General features: G+C 48.6%; 1 protein-coding gene across 1 annotated transcript in view; it reads right to left on the reverse strand.

The window, feature by feature from the left end:
- Positions 1 to 25,970, reverse strand: part of Snx9 (sorting nexin 9) — a 72,860-nt gene that overhangs the window by 9,056 nt on the left and 37,834 nt on the right. Inside the window, exons 3-11 of the mRNA XM_051206134.1 lie at positions 25,467 to 25,541; positions 23,754 to 23,879; positions 17,418 to 17,565; positions 14,733 to 14,883; positions 12,818 to 12,902; positions 10,175 to 10,300; positions 9,932 to 10,049; positions 2,267 to 2,397; positions 99 to 202 (exon numbers count right to left, since the gene is read on the reverse strand). Of these exons, the coding sequence (XP_051062091.1) occupies positions 99 to 202; positions 2,267 to 2,397; positions 9,932 to 10,049; positions 10,175 to 10,300; positions 12,818 to 12,902; positions 14,733 to 14,883; positions 17,418 to 17,565; positions 23,754 to 23,879; positions 25,467 to 25,541 (1,064 nt within the window). The remainder of the gene's footprint in view (positions 1 to 98; positions 203 to 2,266; positions 2,398 to 9,931; positions 10,050 to 10,174; positions 10,301 to 12,817; positions 12,903 to 14,732; positions 14,884 to 17,417; positions 17,566 to 23,753; positions 23,880 to 25,466; positions 25,542 to 25,970) is intronic.

Raw genomic sequence — 25,970 nt, forward strand, 5'->3', positions numbered from 1 at the left:
ATTCCTTTCTGGAGGTGTGAATTACAGCTGCTGCAGACCGACAGCCAAAGCAAGCGCGTGCAGTCTGAGTGGAAGGACAGTCGGGCAGGGCCTCTTACATTTCTATCAAGTCCAAGTCAGGAGCCTCTGGTTCCACTGTGGAAAATATCATAACTCCCACCAGCTCATCTTTCTCAGCCTTCCTCTTCCCGGTCTTCCACTCCTGTAAGCAAGAGCACGGCAGTGTTACATCTTCAGCAAATCCCTGGGCAGAAGCAGAAGTAGCTGAGGGACTGCGTTCTCTTTTTGGGAAGCAGCACATCCACCCCACATCCTCAGCACCACAGGCCGATGCCTGGAAAAGCACAGCATCACCGTACAGGCTGTTCTCGGGAGACCAGGTCTCTGGTGAGCGAACGGACTCAGCCACATTCCTTTTGCAGTGGCTTCCAACATAAACACAGAATATAAATACCCTCCGTGAGACTGATGAACTTAACGGCTTTAACTCTTTTTAAAGAAAGACAAGTTTTTTCATGCTACATATATGTGGGTCTGAGTGTATGTATGTATGCATGTGTGCCATGTAGTGCCTGCTGAGTGAGAGTGCATCAGATCCACGGACCTTCGGTTTTGAAATAGTGTCTCTGGGGCTTGCAGACTAGGTGAGGCTGTGAGCCAGTGAGCTGCAAGATCCACTTCATGCGGCTTCCTCAGCTCTGCGATTACAGGAGCCTGTCCCCAAGCCTGCTTTGGGGGTGTGTGTGTCTTCTGGGTCTCCCTCGCCCCACTGTTAAGCCCCTCAGCTACTCCTTCCCTTTGAGTTTTCACACATGACATCTTAGATACTTTTTAAAATTTCTGTCATTTTTTTTTTTCAGTCTTAGACACAGGTCTTTCATGTATTTCCTTATATTTATTCCTAAATATTTGATAATTTTGAAGTTGATAGATTTTTTTTTTTACCTAATGATCTGATGATAAAAATTCAATAACTTTATCCTTGGCAACCATGTATTTCTAGTGATTCTAGGCAGCCTCAGGGTTTTCTCTGTTCACCGCTATGATAGCTACTGACAAGCAAGCAGATGACTCCAAGTTCATTTTTTTTTTTTTCTTTTCTACTACTTTCATGGTGAATTATCAACACCAAGGCAACTTCATGTACAACAAGACAACCAATGTCTAAGATTCCTTCTTCTTAAGCAGTTTGTAAATGTACCGCTTCTCCCAGGCAAAACACTATGAAGTTTAGCAAGGACATCTCTCTGAAGGCTCCAACGGGAGATAAAAACAAAAGTAACTTAGTGATGTTTTCCCTGGGTCACACTGCATTTAGCAATTGCTGTTGCTTCTGAGCTGGGCCCATGCTTCCTTTCACTCCAGGGTTTTATGAAATCTGCAGCATTTGTTCTCTGTAAAGTTAGAGAAAACGTCTTTGGAGAATAAACGATACAGCTGGGAACACGGAGGGATCTGGTACAAGCTTATCAAGAGACGGCCACTCCCAAAGCTGACAAGCAGGTGCCAGGGAGCTCCTTGCTTTGCATGGTTTTCACAAGGAACAGATGGCCATGGGCAGGGTAAAGCAGATGGAGCAGGCAGAGACCAGCGTTTACCCTGCACTTAGGACCTCTGCTCCCGGGAGAGGACTTGGCTCTGGGATGAACGATCAGTCTCCAAATCCACTTTCCTCCATGGTGCTAAGGCACCGGGAGTCAGAGACTCAGAGGACTCACACAACCCGTTAGGCCCACATTTCGTGTTCTCTCTCTCTCTCTCTCTCTCTCTCTCTCTCTCTCTGTGTGTGTGTGTGTGTATGTGTGTAAACATGTCCCAGCACACATGTGAGAGGCCAGAGGAGGGCCTTGGGTATCACACATTCCATCATATTCCAATGAGAGAGTTCCTCACTGACCCCTGTAGTCAGCGAGTTCTAGGGCTTCTGTTTCCACGCCGCACGGTGGGGGTGGGGATCTGAATTCAGGTCCTCATGCTGGGCACCAAGTGCTCTTCCCGAACCCCACACCCATTTTAAAGAGCACTCTGGAAAACGCTCCACGTCTAAGTGTGTTTTTTATCTGTGTCCCACCCACACGGGGCTGACTTCTCCAGTGGACAGAGCCTGCCGCTGGCGTTTGTTCGCACCACACACCTATACATGAGATCAAGTTTCTGTCCCTTCTTGTTTGGGGGGGAGGACTGACAAAAAAGTGACCTCGCTATGGCTCGTTCCAGACGTGAATTCACTGCGACTGCCAGCACCCACTTCCCCATGACCACCTGCCTTCTCGTCCCGGAAGTTCAGGAACTGCTGAAAGACTTCGCTCTCTGACACCACTGGGTGCCGACACATCCTCGTCATCCAGGCCTGGAGCCGCTCCATTCGCATCTTGATAAATTCCTCTTCAAATCGACCTAGAAGGGACACACTCAGCGTGACTCACAACTCTAATAACTGTAACGAGAATTGTCACACTGCAGCCCCTGTGACTACCGGATACGTGGCGGGAAGCTCTTTGTAAAAGGCTCAGAAATGCTCAAGAAGGACGTGTGTATGTGTGTGAGGCGTGTATGCGTGTAATATGTGGATAAAGCATGCGTGTGCATGGAGGCAAAGGGCAATGCTGAGTGTCTTGTCCCGTCACTCTGCCTCATTTCTTTGACAACAGATCTTCCACTAACCTAGAGCCAGGCTTACAGGCTGCACGCCTCAGCCATCTCCTGTCTCCACCCCGCTAGTGCAGGAGAGATGGCTCGGCAGCTAAGAGCACTAACTGCCCCTGAGGAGACCCAGTCCCTCCATGGTGGCTCACAGCCACCTGCAACTCCAGAGGTGTGGTGTGACTCTTCTGACCTCCACGGGCTGTTGCAGGGGATCCAGCACCTCTCATGGGCTCCTGCATGCATATCACACACATATATACACTCACAGACAGACACAGACACACACACACTCACATCTTCATACGCTCACCCACAGACAGATAGACACACATACACACACACACACACATTGGGGTGGGGAGACAGTTGGGGTGCATGTGTACACTCCCTGGAGTCTGTAACTTTATTCTCTCTCTCATTTATTTTTTAAATTTTTGAAATTTTTACATGTGTGTTTGCCTGCATATGTGTCTATGTATCACATGTGTCGCTGGTGTCCAAGGATGTCAGAAGATGGTGTCAGATCCCTTGGAACTAGAGTGCCTGGGCAATTATGAGCCACCCCCTGAACGGTGGGAACTGAACCCAGTTCCTCTGCAAGAGCAGCAAGTGCTCTTACCATGGCGTCAGCTCTCCAGCCCTCCCATTCTGCCTTATTAAGTTAAATGGCAAAGACAATTATCAACCTTGACATACCTACCCCACAGCTAACAGCCATGCTAAAAGGACACTTATTGAGCAACTATTCCTGTTTTAGTCGAGAGCTTGGCAAGCATGACAGCTATCATCGAACGAGCAGACTTTATGCTCTTACAAAACAAACTCAGTATCACCTGAGAGTCTGAAGGTGCAAATTCCGACACAGCCAGGTGAGGACCTCAAGTAACCTTATCCCCAAGAATCATTATGGCGCTGTACAATGCTCACAAGATAACCACAGCCTGCTCTGGAGATCCTTAAAGACAAACAGCCGCCTGATGAGTCTGCTGGAATACTGCTCCACTTCCGCAAGAACGGTGGGGATTTGTGGCATTCTGTCTAGGGCTGCGCCGTCTCTCGGCTGCAGTGTCCCTCTACGCTCCTCGGAGGCCACGCCTGGCAAAGCAGACTGGAGGCCAGCTGCAGCACCCTTGCCACAGGAGGAGGCACACTTGATTTCGAACAAGGGGAGATGCCCATTCTTCGGAGCAGTGGTGGCCTGGTCAACTTCAGAGGGGAAGACGCAGAGCAAGAGGCAGAGACAGCATATTCTAGGATGAAGCCGTGCAATACAGTGGGGACCACAGGGTATCTGAGTCACAGTCACACACTCCTGCCCAACCAAGAGACTGCCCACATGCTAGGGGACAGAACGGGTCTAGGTAGGAAGCAGGCACAGTGTTGTCCCAGTTGCACGGTAGATTAAGGCAGCAGGGTTATCTGAGTCCAGAAGTGTGAGGCTAGCCCGGGCAACACACTCAGTCCCAGCCTCCAGAAGCAAACACACGCTACCCCAAACAACAAAAATAAAGGACCAGAGGCTAGCCCAGGCAACACACTCAGTCCCAGCCTCCAGAAGCAAACACACGCTACCCCAAACAACAAAAATAAAGGACCAGAGGCTAGCCCAGGCAACACACTCAGACCCTGTCTCCAGAAACAAACACACACTACCCCAAACAACAAAAATAAAGAACCAGGGGAAACAATGTCTGGGGATAACTTGAAGGGATCCAGGCTTTGAATACCTTCTTCTATTTATAGCTACATCACGAGAGGAAAGAAACCATACTGGCACAGGCTCTGTCTAATCAATCCCAGGCTTCCTGCCAGTCTGTGTGGGGAAGCAAATCTTAGGATGCCAATCTTAACCCTACAAACATGAAAACAACTGAGCCACAAGAGAGATAGTGTTCTGAGCAGATTGTAGAAGGCCAGTTCCTTATGAAAAACAAAACACAAACAGCAACGTTCTGGGAAGCAACAGCAGAACCCAGAGCTGCTAAAACAGACTCTCAGCAAGGACCCACGTTCATTTAAAAACAAAAACGAAACACACAGACAAACAAAAAAACGACTAGAGCTTGGCCAACAAGAAGCAAGATAGTATCTATATTGAAGAAAAAGAAAACAGTCAGCAGAAATTGTTACTATGTGTAGCCAGATGTTGAATTTAGCTGACAGAAGTCAGTTTCTGTAAGTATGTGCAAATAGCTATTAGAAAAATTAAAGGGCAAGGTGACAGTAATCAACAACCAGAGACCCCAAAGGAGACAGAGCTACAGAAAGAACGGAGACAGAAAATCCACACCAGTAATCAGCAGAAATGCAAGATGGCAAAGGACAGGATCGGGAGTCAAAAGAGCTCCGCACTCAGACAGCAAAGCCAAACTGCTGGGAGAAAACAGACCCAGGGTCCGCAGGGGCCAGGTTGATGCTCGTGTGGGAAGAGAGAGAGTTAAGAGCTCACTCGTCATGTGGACAGTGCAGGGCAGAAGTCAATGGGAAGATGCCCATGGAAAACTAGCAGCTGAGGATCCATAATCAAACATACCCTTCAAAACTATAGGCAGAGGGAGGCTGGAGTGATGGCTCAGAGGCCAAGAGCACTGGGTGCTCTTCCAGAGGACCCGGGTTCAAACCCAACATGATGAGTCACAACCATCTGCCATTCCAGTTCCAGGAAATTCGATGCCCTCCTGTAGCTGCCACAGGCATGGAGCATGTACGTGTGTAGGCAAAAGAGCCATAGTCATAAAAATAAATACATTTAAAGAAGAATCGGCCAGGCTGAGGATGTTCCCTACCTGATTTAGTGATAGCAACCTGATTTAGTGACAGCAATCAACACAACACAGTGTGTTACCGGCAAGCAGATGAACAGGGAGTAGAGGAGCCCAGAGACAAATCACACAGATGCTACGTGAGTCTACACAAAGAGCAGACGCGACAGAGCAGGGAAAGGAGCTTTCTAGGCATCGGGATGCAAACGAGTGAGGCCCCGTTTCTGCTGTGCTCACAGTACAACCACCAGCCACAGATACACAACCACCAGCCACAGATACACAACCACCAGCCACAGATACACAACCACCAGCCACAGATACACAACCACCAGCCACCGATACACAACCACCAGCCACAGATACACAACCACCAGCCACAGATACACAACCACCAGCTACAGTTACATCAGACACGAACGCAGAGCCTCAAACTGTCACGCTTTTAGGAAGATGTATGTATCCCGAAGGGCAGTTAGACAAGAGGATGCACATAACAACCACAGGGGCACAATTCATAAAACCCTGGCGTGCTGGACACTAAGGCTGCATGAGATGCCTCTGACAGGTGCTGGTGTTCAAGGCCGAGTCCCTGGCTTGTGGGCCTTGAGGAGGCTGGGTTCCCTTGGGTGGACTGGGTTACCAGAGGTGTTCCCTCCGCTCTGCTCTGCTATGACGGGCATGGTGAAACCTCTACCATGTGACCCCGCCTTTCCCCTTTAATTAAACTTCTTTTTTCAGATACTTGTCACTGCAAGGCACTGACTTCTTCAAATTAATGGCTTTTGCTACACATTGTGTAGAGAACAAAAAGGCAAGCTTGTGCACATCACACACCTGATGGAGAACTGTTTCTAGAACATACAGAACAAATTCAGTAATAAAAATAGACTAGCAAATTAAAAAAAAAAAAAAAAAAGCACGGAAGTTTTGAACAGACACGTCACCAGAACAGACACAGGAATAGCAATAAGTGCATGGGAGGGTGCTGTGTGCAACCCATCAGTATGAAACGAAAGCAAAGACAAAATGGACCACTGCACACTCCAAGACTGGTCAAGCAAAATCAGCAAAGAAAGGACATTACCACGTGTGGGGAAAGATTCCAACATCATACAGCCAGTCTGACAAACTCATAAGCAAAATGCAAACCAACTGATCCATTATTTGTTCTACTGGTGGGAATTTACCCCTAAGAAAATCTGTCCATGTTCATATAAAAATCGGTTTGCTAGGCTGCACGGCATAAGTGTCTGTGATCACAGCACTGGGGGGGGCTGAGGCAAGAGGAGGCCAGCTTGGGTTATGTAATGAGTTTCCGGCCAGCCTGAGCTATACAGTGAGCTCCTGTCTCAAAAACAAACAGAAATAAGAACAAAATATCTATACCGGCAATGCTACAACTGCCCGCAAACAGAAGTCCAGACGTCTCTCAGTGAAGGAAAGCATAAAGAGTTACAGTGTATCCACACGCGCTAGGAACTGCAATAAAAGACAAGTGTGATCCAACAAAAGGAACGAATCTCAGCTGTACTGTTTCCACTCATGATGGAGTCCAGAAAAGGCAACATTACTATTATTATTATTACTGTTATTGTTACTATTACTATTATTTAGAGGGGGCAAGGATTCTCTGTGTAACAGTTCTGGCTGTCCTAGAACTTGCTTTGAGGACCAGGCTGGCCTTGAACTCACAGAGATCCACCTGTCTCTGCCTCTGCTTCCTGAGTGCCGAGACTAAAGGTGTGAGCCACCACTGCTGGCTAAACCAGCAGATTTATAGCAACAAAGAACTGATCAGATATTGCCAAGGACAGGACTTGAGGAAGGAGTTGGAAGTAAACACTAAGCACCATGAAGTTTTGGGAGGCAACAGAACCGCCCTATGTTACAAACACAGCGGTGGTTACGGCTACAGTAGTAGTTCTCAAGATTTGTAGGACTGTACACCAAAGAATGAACTTGCTGCATGTAGTCTAAAAGTAAGTGTTCAGAAAATGCAGCCTCAACTTTCCTTCAGAAGCATACACCCGTGAGTAAATCTTCCAGGAAGATGCACCCATCTATCAAGAGTGTCACGTGAACTCCAGGGTCTCACCCAAGGCCTCTCGTATCCACCAGCACCTTCACTGCACACTTGGTAGGAACACAGGGCGTGCACTACAGAAGCTTAATGGTCTGGAGCTCAGGCTCAGCCTTGGGAAACATGGCAGCCTCCTTCACTGATAGAAGGACCTGGTTCGGTGAATCAGGATACACCGAACTCCTCCTGGAGCAAAGGAATCAGGGCCATTACTGTCCAGTAATTGAAACTTGATCATTTTATTTACTATGCCTTCTTGTGAAAACCCTTCAGACACAGCTGCTCAACTAGGACTTTGCACAGTATTTTATGCTGACTAGGTCTTTATACCTTGTCAGACTTGTAACCAAGGGGCTAGAAGAGACTTACGTTTAGCCATTTTCCATAAACCTCACCTACATCTTCACTACGAATGTGAAAATAATCTCTTGGAACCCTGCTTTTACAAAGAATGAAATCTGCAAACAGAATGTGTCATGTGTGTGAACCTCTGTGGACAAGTGCCGGATGTCATCTCCCAGACTTGCTCTTCCTTGTCTGGGGGTTCAGCGAGGGAGTCTGTACACGGCACTGATCGTGAGGGTACCACAGGCAGGAGGAAGGGGAAATAAGGCTGCTGTGTGCGTGCGCCTCTCGGTGTCCTCTGCATGCTTCCACAGAGTGGTCAGAGCCTGACTTTCTTCAGACGGAGACTGCTGCTTGCTTTGCTGTGCCACACCCCGGCTGCATGCCTGCACTGTCCCCTCCCCCGCAAAGACAAACCTCCATGTAGAAGGGCTGAGGACTCTACGATGCTTTAAATCAATACTGAATTACTTGGATGAAAACCCTGGCCTGTTCATCTAAGAACCCTGAAGTACATGCTGTTCTAATGTACTGGGGGAAAACAAGAGTACAAAATTCAAGGGCACAGCCTGGAATGTACAACACAAAGACAGAACTGGAATCAGATCTACAGCTTTAAAAAAGAAAGCTCTGACTTAAAAGCAAAAAGGATGACTAGCCGTACAGGAGTGCCATCTGAGTGGGTTGCAGAGCAGTGTGTGGGTGTGCTGACACTGATAGGAAGGCAGCTGCGGTCTCCAGCACCCTGGGGTCCACTCCCTGGCGCCAGCCCTGTGGAAACGCCGCAGCATCATTCTGGGCGTCAAAATATACATCTTGAAGATAATCATTCTAGCTAAAGGTTAGCTGGTTCCGTCTCGTAACACACACACTGGAAGCTTCAGGATCAAACACAAACCCCCCGGCTTAGCAGGGTAGAAGAGGCTGGTGGCTGCTTTGGGGCCTGGGTCCCCTCTGCACTATGAGGATGAAAGTACCCACTGTGAGCACAGAGAGGAAGGCACCCGGGAAAGCCCCGCCGCCAGGGACGGCCCTGGGCAGGGTACGCTGCAATTCTACGGCCTCACCCAGGCACTGAGATGATCCGTGGCCCCTGCCCGAGTTCCCCAACTCTTACTGATGGCTAAGCCTTCTTCGGCCTTATCTTTGGGAAGGGCCTTGCTTCCTCCCAACCCACCTCTCTTCTCTCCCAGGCCCTTTAGATCGGACTGGCTACGTCTCGCTCTCCATCCATGGTTTTGCCATGTGAACAGTTTCTACCTACCTATGGGAACTCTCGGTATTGGGAAGCTCAGCCTCTTTTTAAACCCCGTGTTCTAAGTTACGATCACCGAGTCCTCGAGCACTCACCCCTGGTCTCACACCAGGGGACCCCCATCTGAGGGGGCAGTTTCTAAGGACTGAGGCAAACAAACCCCTTATGCCCAGACGTACAGGGGGTCTGGAGGCAGGTGGATGACTTAGCAGAGTTTTCCCTTTTTGCAAGATGTTTTAAATTGTGTGTGTGTGTGTATGTGTGTGTGTGCATGTGTGTGTAGGTATGTGTGTGTGTGTGAATGCAGGTGTTGGAGGAGGCAGAGGCGGTGTGCATTCTTAGCTGTTGAGCCACTCTCCAAAGCTTCCTTACCACAAGATTTGCGGGGGCAGGGCACAGTGGAAGAAAGGTGATGCCTTTAAATAACCCAGAAAAGGCAGAGGGTACGAGTGAGTGAGGAAGAACTCTCCCATGAACAGCCCAGAGGCTCTGGCCTCTCCGTGTGTTCTCCGTACACAAAAGAGCAGGGCGGCAGAGCCTGTCCCTGTCACACTCGGGCCTCAGGCCTCTGTTTTCACTTTAGACTGTTCAGATAATTTCTATTTGCTAAGGTTCCGTTTCCCACACTAAAAAATGCACTCTTTTTTTGGTAGAAGGAAATAAAAGACAATGACCTTTCTAGACTTCCGGATGTGTACACAGCTCTCTGAGAGCAGTTTGACAGAGGGTTCTACTAGATGCTGTTCACAGACATTAGTGACCCCTTGCTCTCCTGCACGGCAGGAGGACGGCCTAGCCAGCTCCCCACCTGTCATTTCGGACAGCATTGCTCACACTCACCTGTCACCTGCTTGTCCGGAAGAGAAGGGATTGGAATGGCAGACCCAAACTTAACTAGGAGACGCTCGTACAACCAGTCAAAGTGCTTGTATCTGTGGTTGACAGACCGGTTAGTGTTCTGTAAGGGGAAAGAGAAGGGAGCATTACCAATGCCGAGTGCAGACAAGGAGAGAGAGAGAGAGAGAGAGAGAGAGAGAGAGAGAGAGAGAGAGAGATGCTGCTTCACTCAGAGCAGGTACTCACGGTGGGTGTCAGCTGATACTCAATGTAGCTCTTCAGACCGTACATTTTGGAACCTTTCCGGGGATCCGCTACCACGCAGTCGAAAGTAGAGGTAGGATAAACCCACATTGGGCCATAATCTCCAACCTAAACAACGAGCCAGGACAAGTTAGTTCTGTGTCTTCTTGGGGAACTGGCGCTACAATTGCAGCAGTACAGGGAACAGTTCCTTTCAGAGCTGCAGTCCTATGGCGGTCAGTCATTCTCGCTTCTAAGGCAGAAGGGAGGGCTGCTCTGTCGTTCTCACAGACATCGTATCTACAAAAGCACAGTTGTGCAGATGGAGCCATCCATCTCTTCCATGTGTGAACTGTGTCTCAGGATGGAGAGAAACTGGCTCACACCTAGGGAGCTGAGTTCAGAAGCACTGCCTCCTTTTAGACCATGAAAAAGGGCTTAAAATTTTTTTTTCAACACTGTGTGAAACAAAATTTTATGTATCAGGATTTTGTCAATGACATTATATTCTCAGTTTTAATGCACACTCTCATCTTTTTTTTTTTTTTTTTTTTTTTTAACTAATTACAGGGCTCACTGGTAGAGCTTTCAAATAAGCCGTTGGTCTGTGACTGATGCTTGAAGCAGCACTGTCCTAACTTCAAGACATGTGAGCCTGGCCACGGCCTGATGACAGGCGCTGTTTCAGCCACGGGGAGCCTGGCCATGGCCTGATGACAGCCGCTGTTTCAGCCACAGTGAGCCTGGCCACGGCCTGATGACAGGCGCTGTTTCAGCCACGGGAAGCCTGGCCACGGCCTGATGACAGGCGCTGTTTCAGCCACGGGGAGCCTGGCCATGGCCTGATGACAGGCGCTGTTTCAGCCATGGGGAGCCTGGCCACGGCCTGATGACAGGCGCGGTGTCAGCCACGGGGAGCCTGGCCACGGCCTGATGACAGCCGCTGTTTCAGCCATGGGGAGCAGTAAAAGAAAACCAGCTGAGAGGGCTGAGAGAGAGGGGAGCTGCGGATCCCACAGCAAGGCTAGCAGGGCAAGGGGACAAGAGTGTTCGTGTCATTCCGTCCAGAGGTGGTGGAGGGGATGCGGGATGGGTACAGAAGCCCAGGCAGGGGTCACTAGGAAGGCGGCTGAGGACTGCAGACGACTAACAAGGCACTCAAGAGGTCTCTAAGAATACACAGTTAAGCTGCCTCAGGGGCTCTGCTAAGCCGTCAGGGCAGCAGCCGAGGGCCCACCTGGAGCAGCGATCCTCTGTGAAGAGGACGGAGAGCAACGCCTGCTCCCCAAACTTACCAGGCCTATGTTATCCGTGAGCAACCTTACTTTTTACCCTAAGCAAACTGGGTCTCTGTCTCATCTTCTCCTCCTGAAGACTCAATGGCTGAGAAGCTGCAGAGACAGGTCTGTCCACGGGGCACATGGATCTATCTCTGCCAAAACTCATGGACAAAGCTTGGGCTGGACTTCATGCCCTGTTCTACCACAGTCATGCCTGCGACCAATGTGAGGGACAAACCATGGACTCTTAATCCCATAGTTTTAAATTTAATGAGAAGGCTCGTGATGTATGCTGCCGCCCTGTCCCTGGCCCGGAACAAACAAAAAGATTAAAATATTCTTCTTTTGCTTTTTTTTTTTTTCTTATGGAGACAGGTTCTCTCTGTAGCTTTGGAGTCTGTCTTGGAACTCGCTCCACAGACCAGCCTGACCTGGAACTCACAGAGATCCACCTGCCTCTGAGTGATGGGATTAAAGGAGTGTACCACCACCTCTAGGCTCAAATCTTAAATCAAACTACTCAGAAGATAATTACCCCAAATATGCTGTGAGGAACCAAGGTTTACAAAAGGCTTTGGGATATTGCATTCCTATTTGATGGTTCCTAGAATCTTAAGCTTTTTACAGACGAGGAAAAGTAATTAAAGGGTCCGTTATCATTCCTGGTTATTTTATCACGGGCAGGTGGTCCCTTATGCTTGCTTGCAGCCATGCTGATTGCATCCAAGGACCCCATCAGCTACAGCTTAAGTCAGTAAGGTTACAAAATAGTCACAGAATTTCACCTAGGTAGAAATGCATCAACGATCAAAGAATGGGATGAAACCGAAGAGCATTTGTCATATTTCTAATAATCATTTCACCAAGAAAGACTGAACTGTTAATGGTGCCATTGACTCCCAGCTTTATTTGCTGGCCTCTTATCTTGAGCTGACAGCTGGTTTACTGGAAGAAATTCTATTACCAGGGTATTGGAGAAAGCACCTTATCCTAATGACATGCTCTTTTTTCATCAGGGTAGAAACCAAAATATTTGAATTGAGCTTATTGGCTAAGTAAATAAAGCCAGCAGAAAAACAGAATGTAAAATATGTCTTACAGTCCAAGACATTTTAGAAGAGAAAAAGCATTAAAATGTGTGAGCGAGCAATGGCTGGGACAGTTGGAAGATAAACAGAACTGAGAAGCAGTGACAATCATTAACTTATGCTGATTATCCTTATCACTCCTAATGACATCTGGTCAACTACCTGGGGCAGTGTAAGCGTGATTAACAATACTTCCAAAAAGACTAACATTCTTACCTTAGCTTTATAAAACACTTCAATTAGAAATAAAGCCACCAGACGAGAACAAGCACACTTACAATGATGGGGATTTTCTCTTTGGGTTTTGCTAGCTGCTTGGTCAACAAGTACTGTTCCATGCCAGGCTTTGCAAATCCAGGGAACCTGATCAGGAAGATAAGCACTGTGAGTCTCTGTCCTTCCTCATAGGTATTCTACAGTTCTCACCACATGACCTTAACACACCATTTCTACCCTTGTTCTGTCTTTAAGATGGAAACTGTCAAGTGTGATCAGGTGGCCCAATGGCCAGTTAGCCACTCCCTGAGCAGGGAGAGCAGCCTATGGCTCCAGCAGGTGTCATGATCACAGGTATTCTGCCTGCTTAAACAAGTCTGACACAGCCATTACCAACAACAGGGGGAAGGGCAGACATAAAGAAGTCTCTCTGTCCCCCAGGGTGCCGTAAGCCACTTTCAGTTGGCTACACAGAGCAATGCCACTTGCTAACATGTCCACATCCTTGCAGAGTCAATAATTTATTATTAGGCAAACAGCAACATAACATGTTATTATTTTTCAATCATTATCAAGATGTGTCCTCACAATGCTACAGTGAGTTTAGATTCCCAGCTTCCTTTTCTGGCACAAAGTTTATGTTCTAGAGCTAGACCATAGCTAACATACAAATGAATTGTTGAAAACTGTAAGTCAGCCCTCCCTGCACCATAGACAGACAGAAGTCTTGGAGGCACAGGTTCAAACTAGCCCGCTTAGAGTACAAAGCATCTTTAAAGCCAACCCTTTGCTCCAGAGATGAGACGGCGGGGTTGAAACATTACCAGACTCAGAACAAACCCGGGAGCAAGGCTAGCAGAGGGGGGAGGAGCTGTGCTGGGAAGGGGAGGAGCAGGGAGAGCACCGCCCACCACAGCAGATCCTACTGTCTAGTCTGGGAGATAAGCAGTGCATGGCCAAGGCTGATTTCATTACGCACACGCCTGAGCACAAATACCACATGGAAGAAACTGGAGAGACATGAAAGTGTGTGGTCTAAGAGCTCAATTAATCCCCTGCTATTCAGACAGACTATGGAGGCGCCATTACTCAAGGTACAAGACCTTGACCCTAATCGCTAGATATATGCTAAGCAAAGGTTTTGAAAAAACCCAACTCAGACACAAATGAACACCCTCTGAATCCGCTTTGAACGGCAGACCTACAGTACTGAGACAGGGCAGTAGCAGTCTGGGAGACACTGTAAGACTGCTGGGAGAAGTCAGCCTACTGGCATCATTCCTTATCCCAGAATCCCTCGGGGCTGGGTCCATATTCACAAGCAGTGGATCTACAAATTCCACAAACACGGTGTTCCTTAAGCCAGGAGAACTCTACGTGAAAATACATATTAGAAACACACTCTGCAGAGTCTGGGATCGTGCACTCTGTGTCCTGAGGGCCTAGAATCCTGATGTGGCCGCCTGCCATCTGTGTGTGAATGTAAGAGGCTTCAGTTTTCCCCCCGCAGTAAAACAGGAATCTAGATACCACAAAGGGACCTGAGGGTGTGCCCATGAGGCGCTCTGGCACATGGGAAGTGATTAATAATAAAACACGGAGAGACGTGTCATTAACATTATTTTCAGCTTTCCTTATAATACTAATTGTTATCGCTGAAACATTAGTATATCATGGAATTTATAAGTAAAAGCAATACAAAGCACTTTGAAGTTTTTTGTTTGTTTTTAGAGCCCCAAGCCAGCTTCACACCTGCTGCGGATAGCTGAGGATTGCTGTGAACTTCAGACTCTCATTTTTTCACCTCCCACGTGCTGGGAGTACAGGTGTGGGCCATGCTTGGTAACCGAATAAACACTTACTAACCCTGTGAAACAAACTGCAGAGTGTGTGCACGCGTGTGTACGTGTGTGTGTGCGCGCGCGCGCGTGTGTGTGCACGTGCGTGCGGACATCCTCTGCTCCCCATTAAACTTACTTGTTAAGGGGCAGCTTCATGGACGAGGCACCTGGACGACTGTTTCCTCGCTGGATGCCCCCTGCTTCAGTGGATTCGGAGTCCTTAAAGTAAGATGATGAGGACTTGGGGTCATCCCATTCCTCGTCCCACTCATCATCATCCCCTGTCGCTAGCGAGAAAGAAAACACAAGGAGACTGCTTAGGTTTGAGTAACAGCTGCCTGAGCGAGCCAGTTTTTAAGGAGCCGTAAAGCAGAGTCCAGGGCAGACGGTCGTGTGGATCTGAAGAACACAGCCTTCCCAGGCAGTCTCAAGGCTTGACCAAGGACTCAGTGCTTTTTGTTTTGTTTTGTTATGTTATGTTGTTAATGCAAAAGACAAATCAGAACTTGGCTAAACAAGGCAGCCAGGTTAACAAACTCTGTACAAGTGTCTCAATGGACAGGTTCTCCAGTCAGTGGTGCAGGGGAAACTCGATGTCCACACCCAAGAATAAGACTTGGGCCCTTACTTTACATCATCAAAAAAAGTCAACAGAAAATCAGGTACTTAAAGTGTAAGATCCCAAACCATAAAACCGCCAGAGGACAACGGCGAGAAGTCCCCTGACATGTCCCCCGACATGCTCTCATCTCATGTTCAGGTCTCACACCCAAGTCAGGCAACGACAGCAAAAATAACAAGCAGGACCACGTCACACCAACAGGCTCCTGCACAGCACAGGAAGCAACACTCAGTGAATACACACACGGTTTACAGATGGAAGAGAACGCATTTGTGACCCCATGTGTGACAAAGGGTTCGTATTCCAACTCTATTGAGAACCCGTGTAATTCAATAGTGAAAGGCTGGAGAGACCGCTTAGCAGTTAGGAGCATTGGTTTTTGGTTTTTCAAGGCCGGGTTTCTCTGTGTAACTTTGGAGCCTGTCCTGGAACTCACTCGGTACACCAGCCTGGCCTCAAACTCACAGAGATCTGCCTGGCTCTGCCTCCCGAGTGCTGGGATTAAAGGTGTGCGCCATCCTCCTACCCTGTTTAAAAGCACTGTTTTGGTGCTCTGAGTGGCTTCTGACTAATGCACACTATAGCAGTGTGGCCTGGTACCCAAGAGAAGCCTTCCAGAGGCCTTGGCATGGACAAATTCAGTCTCACAAACTTACAAATAAGAGAGAGAAAGGAAAAAAAAAAAAAAAAAAACCTTAATTCAAAGACATTAGAAGGGCAACATCTCTAAAAACATCTGCTTAGCAATAATCGACAGACGCGGAAAAGGGCAATTTTGGAGTGTCCTCTGTTGCTGGGCTCAGAGTGTCACCCAGAAGCTGAGAGATAGCAGCAGAGGTTGGTAGCACAGAGCAGACCTGTGTCTTTTTAATACCAGAGCTGACATGAACATCCTCTGGGGTTGTACTCTGTGTATGTGTGCATATGCACACTTGTGTGTGGGTGGTACACGTACATGGAAACCGGAGAAGAACTTTGGATGTCGTTCCTCAGGAAGTCTTTTTTTTTTATTGTATTTTTATGTGAATGCGCGCCTGCATGCAGTGCCCATAGAGGCCAGCAGAGAGCACTGTCTCCCTTGGAACTGAAGTACAGAAACTGAGCTGCCACATGGGTGCTGGGAAATGAACCCGGTCGTCTGCGAGGGCAGCAAGTGCTTTCAGACACTGAGCCACCTCTCCAGCCCCGAGCATGTTTTTTGAGACAGGATCTCTCCATGGCCTGGAAGTCACCAAGCAGGCCAGGCTGGGTGACCAGTGAGCCCCAGGGTCCTGCCAGTTTCCATGTCCGTGCCACTGTGCCTAGCATGTTTCTCAATAGGTCATGGTTATCAAACTCAGATCCGCCAAGCAAGCCACGCCCCCTGTTTCAAATGTCCTTTTCTTTTCCTTCCAAGACAGTTTCTCTGTGTCCTGGAACTCACTCTGTAGACCAGGCTGGCCTCGAACTCACAGTGATCCACTGCCTCTGCCTCTCAAGTGCTGGGATTAAAGGTGTGCGCCACTGCCCTGGCTGACACAAAAATCCTTTCTTCATCATTGAACTGCTTCTCCTTCAGTACATCTCTCCCCTGCTTAAAGCCCAGAGAGAGGCACGAGCCATACGCAGAGCCTCTTGATCCAGTGCTCATGCCTTGGCATTTCCTGGATGACAAGAGCATCTTCTGTTCCAGGAGAAGCATGGTGATTCTAGGATTGGGCTCACCTCCCGAAAAACGAGCCACGACCGACTGGACACTCAGAGCCTTCCTCCCATCCCACCCTCTGCGAAGAGGAAGCTGGCTGGAGATAAGTTCCCACAGCTCCCCTGGCCACAGAGCTCTAACTGCATCTCCACTGGTGAAACCAACACCTGCAGGTCCTGGGGCCAAAAGCCAGCAGAGGGCCTGGAAGCTCCGCCCCTTCCCCACGCCTCCCCATTACCTCCTTATCTGGCTGCTCATTTGCATCCCTTGATTTACTCCTTGTAATAAATTGGCAACAGTGAGTCACGTGATTCCCTGAGTTCTCTGCACTGTTCTAGCAAGTTCCTGGAACCCAGGGAGGTAACGAAGGGAGGCATCACTAACAACATGGGGGGGGGGGGGGGAGAAGATGGTGTCCGTACTGAGGAGACTCTGGGGATAGCAAGACCAGTCTGGCCTTCCTGCCTGCCACCCCACCCAGTTTCCCGTAATCCCTCAAGCACACCTCCCCTCACCTGGTCCTTGGTAGGCCTGTGGGTGGCCGAAGGCAGAGTCCCAGTTGTTAGCGCTGTTTCTCTGAGCACCGGCCCCATCTGTCCTGGTGCCCCAGGCATCTGTGCTGGGGGCATTCCAGGCTGACCAAGGGTCACTGCCACCACCAACCTGTGTGGGAGAGGAAAAGGAGAAAGAGCATTGTGACATCTAGAAACTATGACTCCATTTGCCACGGGCTGGCAGGGCAACTGAGAATGTAGAACCAAAGGGAATCTATTTAAATGTCTACCCCCCCCCCCCCAACCCGAGTAAAAACCCAGACGGGCACGCCCAGCAACATCAGCCTGCTCTCACTGGCGAGAACACTGTCTTTCGTCTGCTACGATGCCATTGTACCTGCTATTGCCCAGGCCCTCTCCCACCGACCTGAGCTGCTTGTAAGCAGGTACTTTTAACTGTACTTTTAAGTAGGCTTTAATTCTCACTTTAAAAAGTAACATGCACACATTAAAAAAATTCCAAGTGGAGACAAAGATAAGCTGGACAGCAACAGGCCTGCCACTTTGGAATGTCCGCCTGGATGTATGGCAACCACACTCCCTCCTGGTTCTATACTCTCTGATTATGTCTGACCTCTCTACCTAACCCCTACCCCAACTAAACTAAGCACTGCTCAACATCTAGGAGCAACAGATTTGACATAGCTACCTGTCTGAAATTTTATCTAAGAGCTATCAAAACCTCGTAAGACACGGAAACACACGTATGCACATGTACATACACACACTCTTGCTGTCTAACAGGTTACTGCCTGAGTAACTTCATCCTCTTTAACAGGAGGCGATTTCAAGCCACCTCCTGAAAGGACTTACAGCATTACCTTAAGTGGCTGAGGAAATCAGCCTTGAATCTGACTGTCGCGCCAGAAGGACCTGAGGATGAACTTGGGGGGGGCCACAAAGGTAGCAGGGGTGAGTGTCCACGTGCACACTCATGCATCTATAACCACACCCCTGTGTGCCATGCTCATGACAGACGCAGTCAATGTGTTTAACAAGCTACTTTCTGAGAAATAAGTCCAGGTGTCTGCGCTGTGGTACAGCATGCTTATACAAACCTAGGTAGATAGATAAGCTTCCACCCACCACGGCTGTAAGGAAGACCTATGAGCCATGGCCTACCCCTCCCAGGGCCTCAATAAAACTACACTGAGATTGGATCAGGTAGAGAGAGAACGACTCAGATATGAGATGCAGCACACACGGCCTGTTGGACACTGCTGCAGGGGTGACACAGCAAAGGGTTTTACAGTGAACTTCTTGTTCAAGGAGACTAAAACGATGGACTCTGAAGAGTCGTGAGTCACAAACCTGCAAAACAATCCTTTGTCACTGCACTGTACTGTGCATGACTAAATGCACACTTTTACACGATGGACAGCAGGTCACCAGTGTCAGCAGAAACACCACACACACACACACACACACACACCACACACACGCGCACATACACACACACGCACACACACACACACACACACACGCACTCACAGGAGCAATGCACTGTGTTAGGCCAGTGATGATACCACCAACAGGAACGTTCAGCTCCATCAGAATCTTATGGGGTCGCTCACGTACACAGCCCATCACTGACCCACACATGGGCTACTCGGTGCGCAACCCCATAGATCGTCTGAAACCGCCAGAACATCAGCCAGCTGGGTGGATTTCAAACTGTAAATTTCCAGTGGGTACAGTGATTGAGAACTTGGGCTTGGAGCCCAGTTTTCCCACTTACTGGCTACTGACATATGAGCATTCGCTCTTCTTAGCTCCTCCACCTTAACGAGGGGATTTGTTGGGTGTGAACTGACAAGCGCACGCAGTACTGATAAACTAGGGATCTGGTAGTGATACTTACATTGGGGGTTCACCGAGTAGCACATCTCTTCTTTTATGCTAAAAGGAGGCAGCCATGACAACATTTCCAAATAGTGCAAATGCCAGTAGACATTTTTAAACAAAGAGATGAAACTAGGTATTGAGAATAGCCTCTGCTAGCCAAAGGTCTGCTTCCTTCGGACACCCTGAAGAGGAAGAGGACAGAAGGGAAGCCCACCGCTAACATCCAACTCCGGAGCTTTGGTAGACACACTTGGTGGTTTCAAAATCGGATCCCAACGTAACCGGCTGGGGTATGACGGTCTCTTCCAAAGGTCCTCTGGCCACTCATTCCTTTGCTCTCAATCCAACAACCCTTTGTCTTAAACCACAGGGCAGCCACCCTGGAGCTCACTCTGTTTCTCAGCTAAGGGTCCCCCTTCCTAACGTCTTCTTGCCCTCCCCCCCCCATCATTCCCACTCTCAGCCTTTCCTGTTCTGCCCCTTCCTGGGAACAGGATCTACTGTCACTCACAGAATCAAGCCCTTCCTTAGACTCCCGGAGCGCTGGAGCAAACACACCGGACAGGCCTCAGTAAAGCCTCAGCTGGCAGCCTGTATGTAGGCCCTGCCTCTTTCCGTCACAACCGGCCGACCAGGCCCCAGAAGCGCTTCCTTGAAGTTCCCACATATGGAAAGAGTACCCGTCAGGGTTGACAAGTGGTTATTTCTTCATGTAGTTAATCACATCTCAAATTTACCTTATTCATGGAAGGAGGAGGAGAAGGAGAAGAAGGCGGCGACTGGCTGAGACTTTCAACACAACCAATCTGAGCCAAAAGATTCACCTTAAAATAAAGGGGCTCAGTGAGAGGGGACAGCATACAGCAAGGCTTTTAACCCAAACCGGAAAACTCCAAAGAAGCAAGCCTGGCATGCCACGCACTCACAAACAATACTCACAGAAGCCCAACTCCGTGGTAGTGTGTGGTCAGCTCCCCAAGCCTGTAGTGGGTACCACAACACAACACAGCAGCAAAAGTAACCACAAGCTGCCCTCAAGGACGGCAAGCTTCATGCACGTCATATAACTGGCAGGACAGACCCAGGGAAACACAAAATGTCAGGGTTTTAACCCTTTCCCAGATCCCCACCAGTGCTCAGCAAGGAGTGAACACCACTAGGGAGGTTTCTGTGGTGTTAGGTGACATCATTCTCACTTCTTAGGTGCAAGTGAAAAGTGCATTCTGGAAGTCACACTCTCACTCATGCTTAAAAACAACATAGGAAACTGTTTTCAAATCGCCGGGCACTGGAGGACGGTGACTCTGGGTGACAGGAAACAAGGTGAGACCTACAAATGCCCCATTCCCTGCCAGCACCCCGCAGAGCCCAGTGGTCTGTGACTTGAGGTGGCGCCTGGGGTGAGGGGTATAGTGAGAGCTGAAGCTGGGAAGCTCTGCGTCTACAGAGGGGTCCCAGGTCCAAAGCTGACACCTAATAAATTCTCCACGAGGAACCCCTGCAGGCCAGAGAAGGCCCACGAGAGAAAGTCAGAGCACGTCCTTACACAGGACAGCTCGCCCAGCCACAGGGGGCACCGCAAAGTGTACTGTGTTCACTTCAACACAGGGCAAGCATACCCTAAGGAAATGAACATTCCACGGCGTACACTTAGAAAAGCTTAAAACAAAACAAAGCCATTTTAAAATAACTTACATAAGGTTCAAAATATTAATGGGGGTACAAAATAGCCAGCACTGCAAATTAAAATCATGAAGTCTGGCATCCAATAAGGAAACTACCAGGAATGAAAAAGCAGGGAACTATGACCCGTATCAAAGAGCCAAAAGACCCAGCCAACTGAAGCTGATCCAGTAAGTCCACTCGATGCAGAGGGACAATCTGAATGAGCTGTCGCCAGCAGAGCGATTTAAAAGCACCGAGCCAATGTGCGTCCTCAGGCCCACAAAGCGACGTAGAAGAAAGAGGAAAGCCCATTAGCTACTATCTGAAGCAGCTATAAAACAGCTTAGCATGACAACACTGATCCTGAACTCTAACCGCTGCGTCAGGGTAGCCAGCGAGCTCCAGCTGATGATGGGGATGAGGACGGAAGCCAGCCAGCTTACACATGCAGAGGAAAGACAGCGGTGGGCCAGCTGTTAGCAACTAGCAGCAGGCTGTTAGGAGAACATTGAGTAGCATCAAATCCACTCCAAGCAGACTACTTTCTGCCCTCAAGGAGAAAATGAATATAATGGAGGGAGACTGTTCCAGATAACTCAGGTGCCATGTGGAATGACCAGGCACTGTGGATTTGATGTGATGTAACATCAAGCATAGCATATCATCTATTGTAGTGACATACCCACCCTGCCAGCTCCCGCTGCACTGACCACGCCCATTGGGACATGGGAACAGGTGCGGACATGACCTGTGGGGACAAGGTCTGGGGCCCCAGACCCCAGCTCCCTCCCTTACTTCCTTGGAGTGGGAACCCATGGCGGTCATCTGTTTCTGGTGTTATTTCTCCTGAATGAACATCCATCAGCCTATATGGTGTCCCAGTATCTTATTTCCCATGCAGGAAATAATCTATGATGCAGGCTCACACGGAACATCTGGGCCGGGACCGATTCAGTCCTTAAATTCTCATGGCCACTCAGAGACAACGGTGTAAGACATGGTTCTGACTGGGTATGTGGCCTTCTCTAATGGCAACCGCTGGCAACGCGGTAGTGGGTTCTCGATTCACAGTATTTTGTTTTGTTGCATCTTGCTTCCCAAGGACAACCTTGGGGAACATAGAGCAGTAGGAAGCAGGCATCTAACAACTCAGCGTGCAGCCTGAGCAGGGCAGGTGCCTGCTGGGAGAACATGCTGAGCCTGATTTATCTTGTCTACTGTAGGAGTTTAGATAATGCCTCTCTCACACACACAGGAAGATGGGCCACAGCATGACTTTTCATGTCTGTCTGAGCTGGGCCATACCCTGGAGTGGACTGTGACTGGAGAATTACTTCTACTGAGGTGGCTTTCTGCTTGGCATTTCAACCCAATTAGGAAACTAGTTTACAAAGGAGACCCTAAGGTGTGAGACACCCACCGGTGGGCTGCAGCTCCCACAGTACTGCTTCCTTCTAGAAAACACTCAAAGCCCCACACAGTCAGTAGATCACTAGTTGGCAAGTCCACCCGAGAAGCCACCCTACCACTGATAACCACTGTCTTGCAGGAGAGGCCCTGACTGACCAGACAGCTACACCCTGATATACAGGCTCCTGCTAGGAAGGAAGTTCCAGAACCCGCCCGTGGAGGGAGAACACAGGACCCGGCGCTGGAGGCTTGCACGGCAGGACTTTCCCGGGATACACAGCAAAACTGAGGGCACAGTCAGCCCTGATTGCTCACAACAGAGGGGCTTTCAGAGAAGGTTTTCCCCCTCTGGGGCTCATCTGCACGGCTAAGACATTTCTCACTGAACTAGAAAGTGAACTAGGGAACAAGTAATATGCTATCACCTACCCCCACCGGGCATTATGACTGGAATAACTTGGGCAGATTTAACTGTTTCTCTTAAAGATGCCAGAGGATACAAAGTTCTCTCATGGGACAATCTAACCATTTTAACCCAAAACACCAAGTACATTTCCCTGTTTTGTTATTCACAGAGCTTGAGCTCAGTCCTACAGGTGGACCTCTGGTGACGTTAGGAACCATTAATAGAAATAGAAAATATGTACACTTTCTCTTACTTTTTTTTGTTTTGTTTTTGAGACAGAGTCTAACTATGTAGCCCTGGCTGGCCTAGAATTTGCTATGTAGACCAGGCCGGCCTTGAACTCACAGAGATCCACCTGCCTCTGCCTCCCAAATGCTGGGATCAAAGGAATACATGACACGTTTAAAATATGTACATTCTTTAACGCTCAAGCTCACACTAAGTGCACTTATATCCAGTAGCACTAACAGGACAAGCGCACACTGCCTGGCTGTGCTGAGTCTTGCGTGAACCTCTTCCCTGGACGATGAGGGCAGCTTTGCTCTGAGGGCAGGCTAACAGCCCTGGTCTAGCCAGAACAGACACTGGCCTCCTCAGTATCACCTCCTTCCTTCTTTTACAGGCCCTCATTTTGGGGAGTATGTGTGTGTGTGTGTGGGGGGGGTTCTTTATTCCTATCCTGATAATCTCAAAAGCAAATTTTAACCCCTTCCATTTCCTTATTAGTTTTGCAGTCTTCAGCAGGCATCTCGGGTGAAGTCTGGGTTAGTACCCAGCAGGAATGCCACTCTCCTCTCATGCCACAACCACCCCCTCACGCCCACACACCCCTCACGTCACACACCCCCATGCTGCACACGCCCTCACACTGCACCCCCCCACCCCAGTTACGATCGATGCTTTCAGGGTGCAGTGGCGGCAATGCTGTGCCACAAGCTTCCACCCCAGCCAAGGCCGCAGGACAGACGCACCTGGTTACTGCTGTTGGCAGAAGACGAGCTGGCCTGAGCTGTGCTTGCTGAGAGGGAATCGAGGAAAGCTTGGTCCGCCACGGAATTTCCACAAGAAAACTGATCTTTTCCATCACCGGGTAAAATCTGGGTGTTGGGAAGAAAAAGAAGAAAATAAAAACAACGTTCCCTTCGGCGAGTGCTTCTGGGAGATGCAGTCTTACCACAGCAAGGTGCTCTTACCCTCGGGGCCTCGACTTCCCTCTAATCACCGTCCCTGCAGCGCTCTATGCTGTTGGCAAGTTGTATTTTCATTTACACGTCAACAGGTTTTACTCGAGATTTCTTCTTTGACTCACATGAAACTTAGATTGTTTAATTTTCAAGTACTTTGGTATTTTCCAGCAATGCTGCTGGAGGTAAATTTCACCACAGTCTAAGAGGCACTCTGTGACTGATCAACCTGTGTGTGTGTGTGCGTGCTCTCTCTCTCTCTCTCTCTCTCTCTCTCTCTCTCTCTCTCTCTCTCTCTCCCTCGGGTGCTGTGCTGGGAATCAAACCCAGGACAAACAGTGTGGCACTAAGCTGTGTCTCCAGCCATCTTCTCTTAGACACATTATATGCTTTAGAGTTCAGACTGTCTTAGCTCATGGTCATCCATCATATCCTACTGACGGATGGTCCTGCTGGTTCTGACTAATTTTAGCCTGCTGGATAAGTCCATTTATGGTTTAGCCTTGAAAGATAAAGAAGCTGAAACTACTCCTCTTTAGAAGCAAACAGAAGTCTGCAAATAAAGTGGATACCAATATCAACCTAAATCCTCTGTCTTGTTCAGTGTAGGGTCTTACATGTGCAGTGCATACAGCCAGAACAAGAGCAGACTGTGCTCAGGGCCTAGGAACGGCTGGCAGTGTACATACAGAGCTAGGGCACATGTGTGTGCAAGCACAGGCTCTGAAGGGGGAAAAGCCACTGATTTCGCACCTCTCACTTTTAACCATGGACAAGAGAACTCAGGCAGACGCCTCCCTGTGCTGCCCTGGGGCCCCAGGGAGCATCCCTCAGGCTGTTCTCCTCGCCACCGAGAACCAAAGAGCAGCCCTGGTCCTGGTCCAGCCTTACTCACAGGTACGCCAGGAAACTGCTGTTTCTGTCACTCAAGATAAGCGGCAAGTGCTTGGTTTTGAGACCTACGGGCGGCCAGCAGGGGGTGCCAGGCGGCTGACTCAGTGTATGGCATGGCTGCCCAGAGGCTGCCCCTCATCTGCAGGGATCTGTCCTTTACTGCAGCAGAGCGACCCACCAGAGACACCCGCGCTCTATGGTCTTTGGAAACAGCTGAAGGAAGTGTGAAGCCTGGCCCTTTAAAGAACCCGTAAGCTGTCATTCTTGGAAGGAAGTTAATCTATCAGGTTATCCTTCTTTGATACACTTTCCAAGTTTTATTTAATTATTACTTACTACATTTTCAAAGAAAGTTTACTTTTAAAAAATGCTTGCTGTCTTCCCAACAGTCATTTAACGCAACAATTGATAAAAAAGATGCTGAATTAAAAAAACAAAAGACAAAAAATAAAAAATGGTACCTTTTCATGACTGAGTCTTCTTAGAAAAGAAAGAAAGAAAGAAAGAAAGAAAGAAAAGAAAGGAAGGAAGGGAGGAAGGGAGGGAGGGAGGGAGGGAGATGCCAAACACAGCCCGCTTAGTTCACCAATGGTAGGGCACCCTTACCTCCACATAGTCTGTAGGAACAAGCCCTTGTTCTCCTCTGTCGTTTCTTCCTTCCAGCCATCCACCACCAACATTCTAACAGAAGCAATAAAGACAAGACTTACAGTTAGCATTTCCTGTAGAAATTTTGCATTGAAATTTGTTATAAATATATAATTTTTTTTAGATGAAAAATAACAAGCATTTTATGACTACGGAGCTAATACTGTTCTAAATTTTACTCTTAAATCTTTTTTACTATAGAAAGTAATTAACAAGACAAACAGCCTCAAAAAGTGATTAAATATTTTGTGCCAAGTGTGTACATAGCCACATTTGGGGGTCGGAGGTCAACCTCGGACGTTACTCCTTGGGCACTGTCTATCTTCCTTAAAAATACATATAAATACATGTGTGTGCACGTCCACACATGTCATGGACTGTGTGGAGATTAAAGGACAGGTGTCAGGAGGAGCTTCTCTTCTACCCTGTAAGTGCTGGAGTCACTAACTCAGGTCACTGGGC

Source organism: Phodopus roborovskii, unplaced genomic scaffold, assembly GCF_943737965.1.
Source record: "Phodopus roborovskii unplaced genomic scaffold, PHOROB, whole genome shotgun sequence".
Classification (NCBI taxonomy): Eukaryota; Metazoa; Chordata; class Mammalia; order Rodentia; family Cricetidae; genus Phodopus; species Phodopus roborovskii.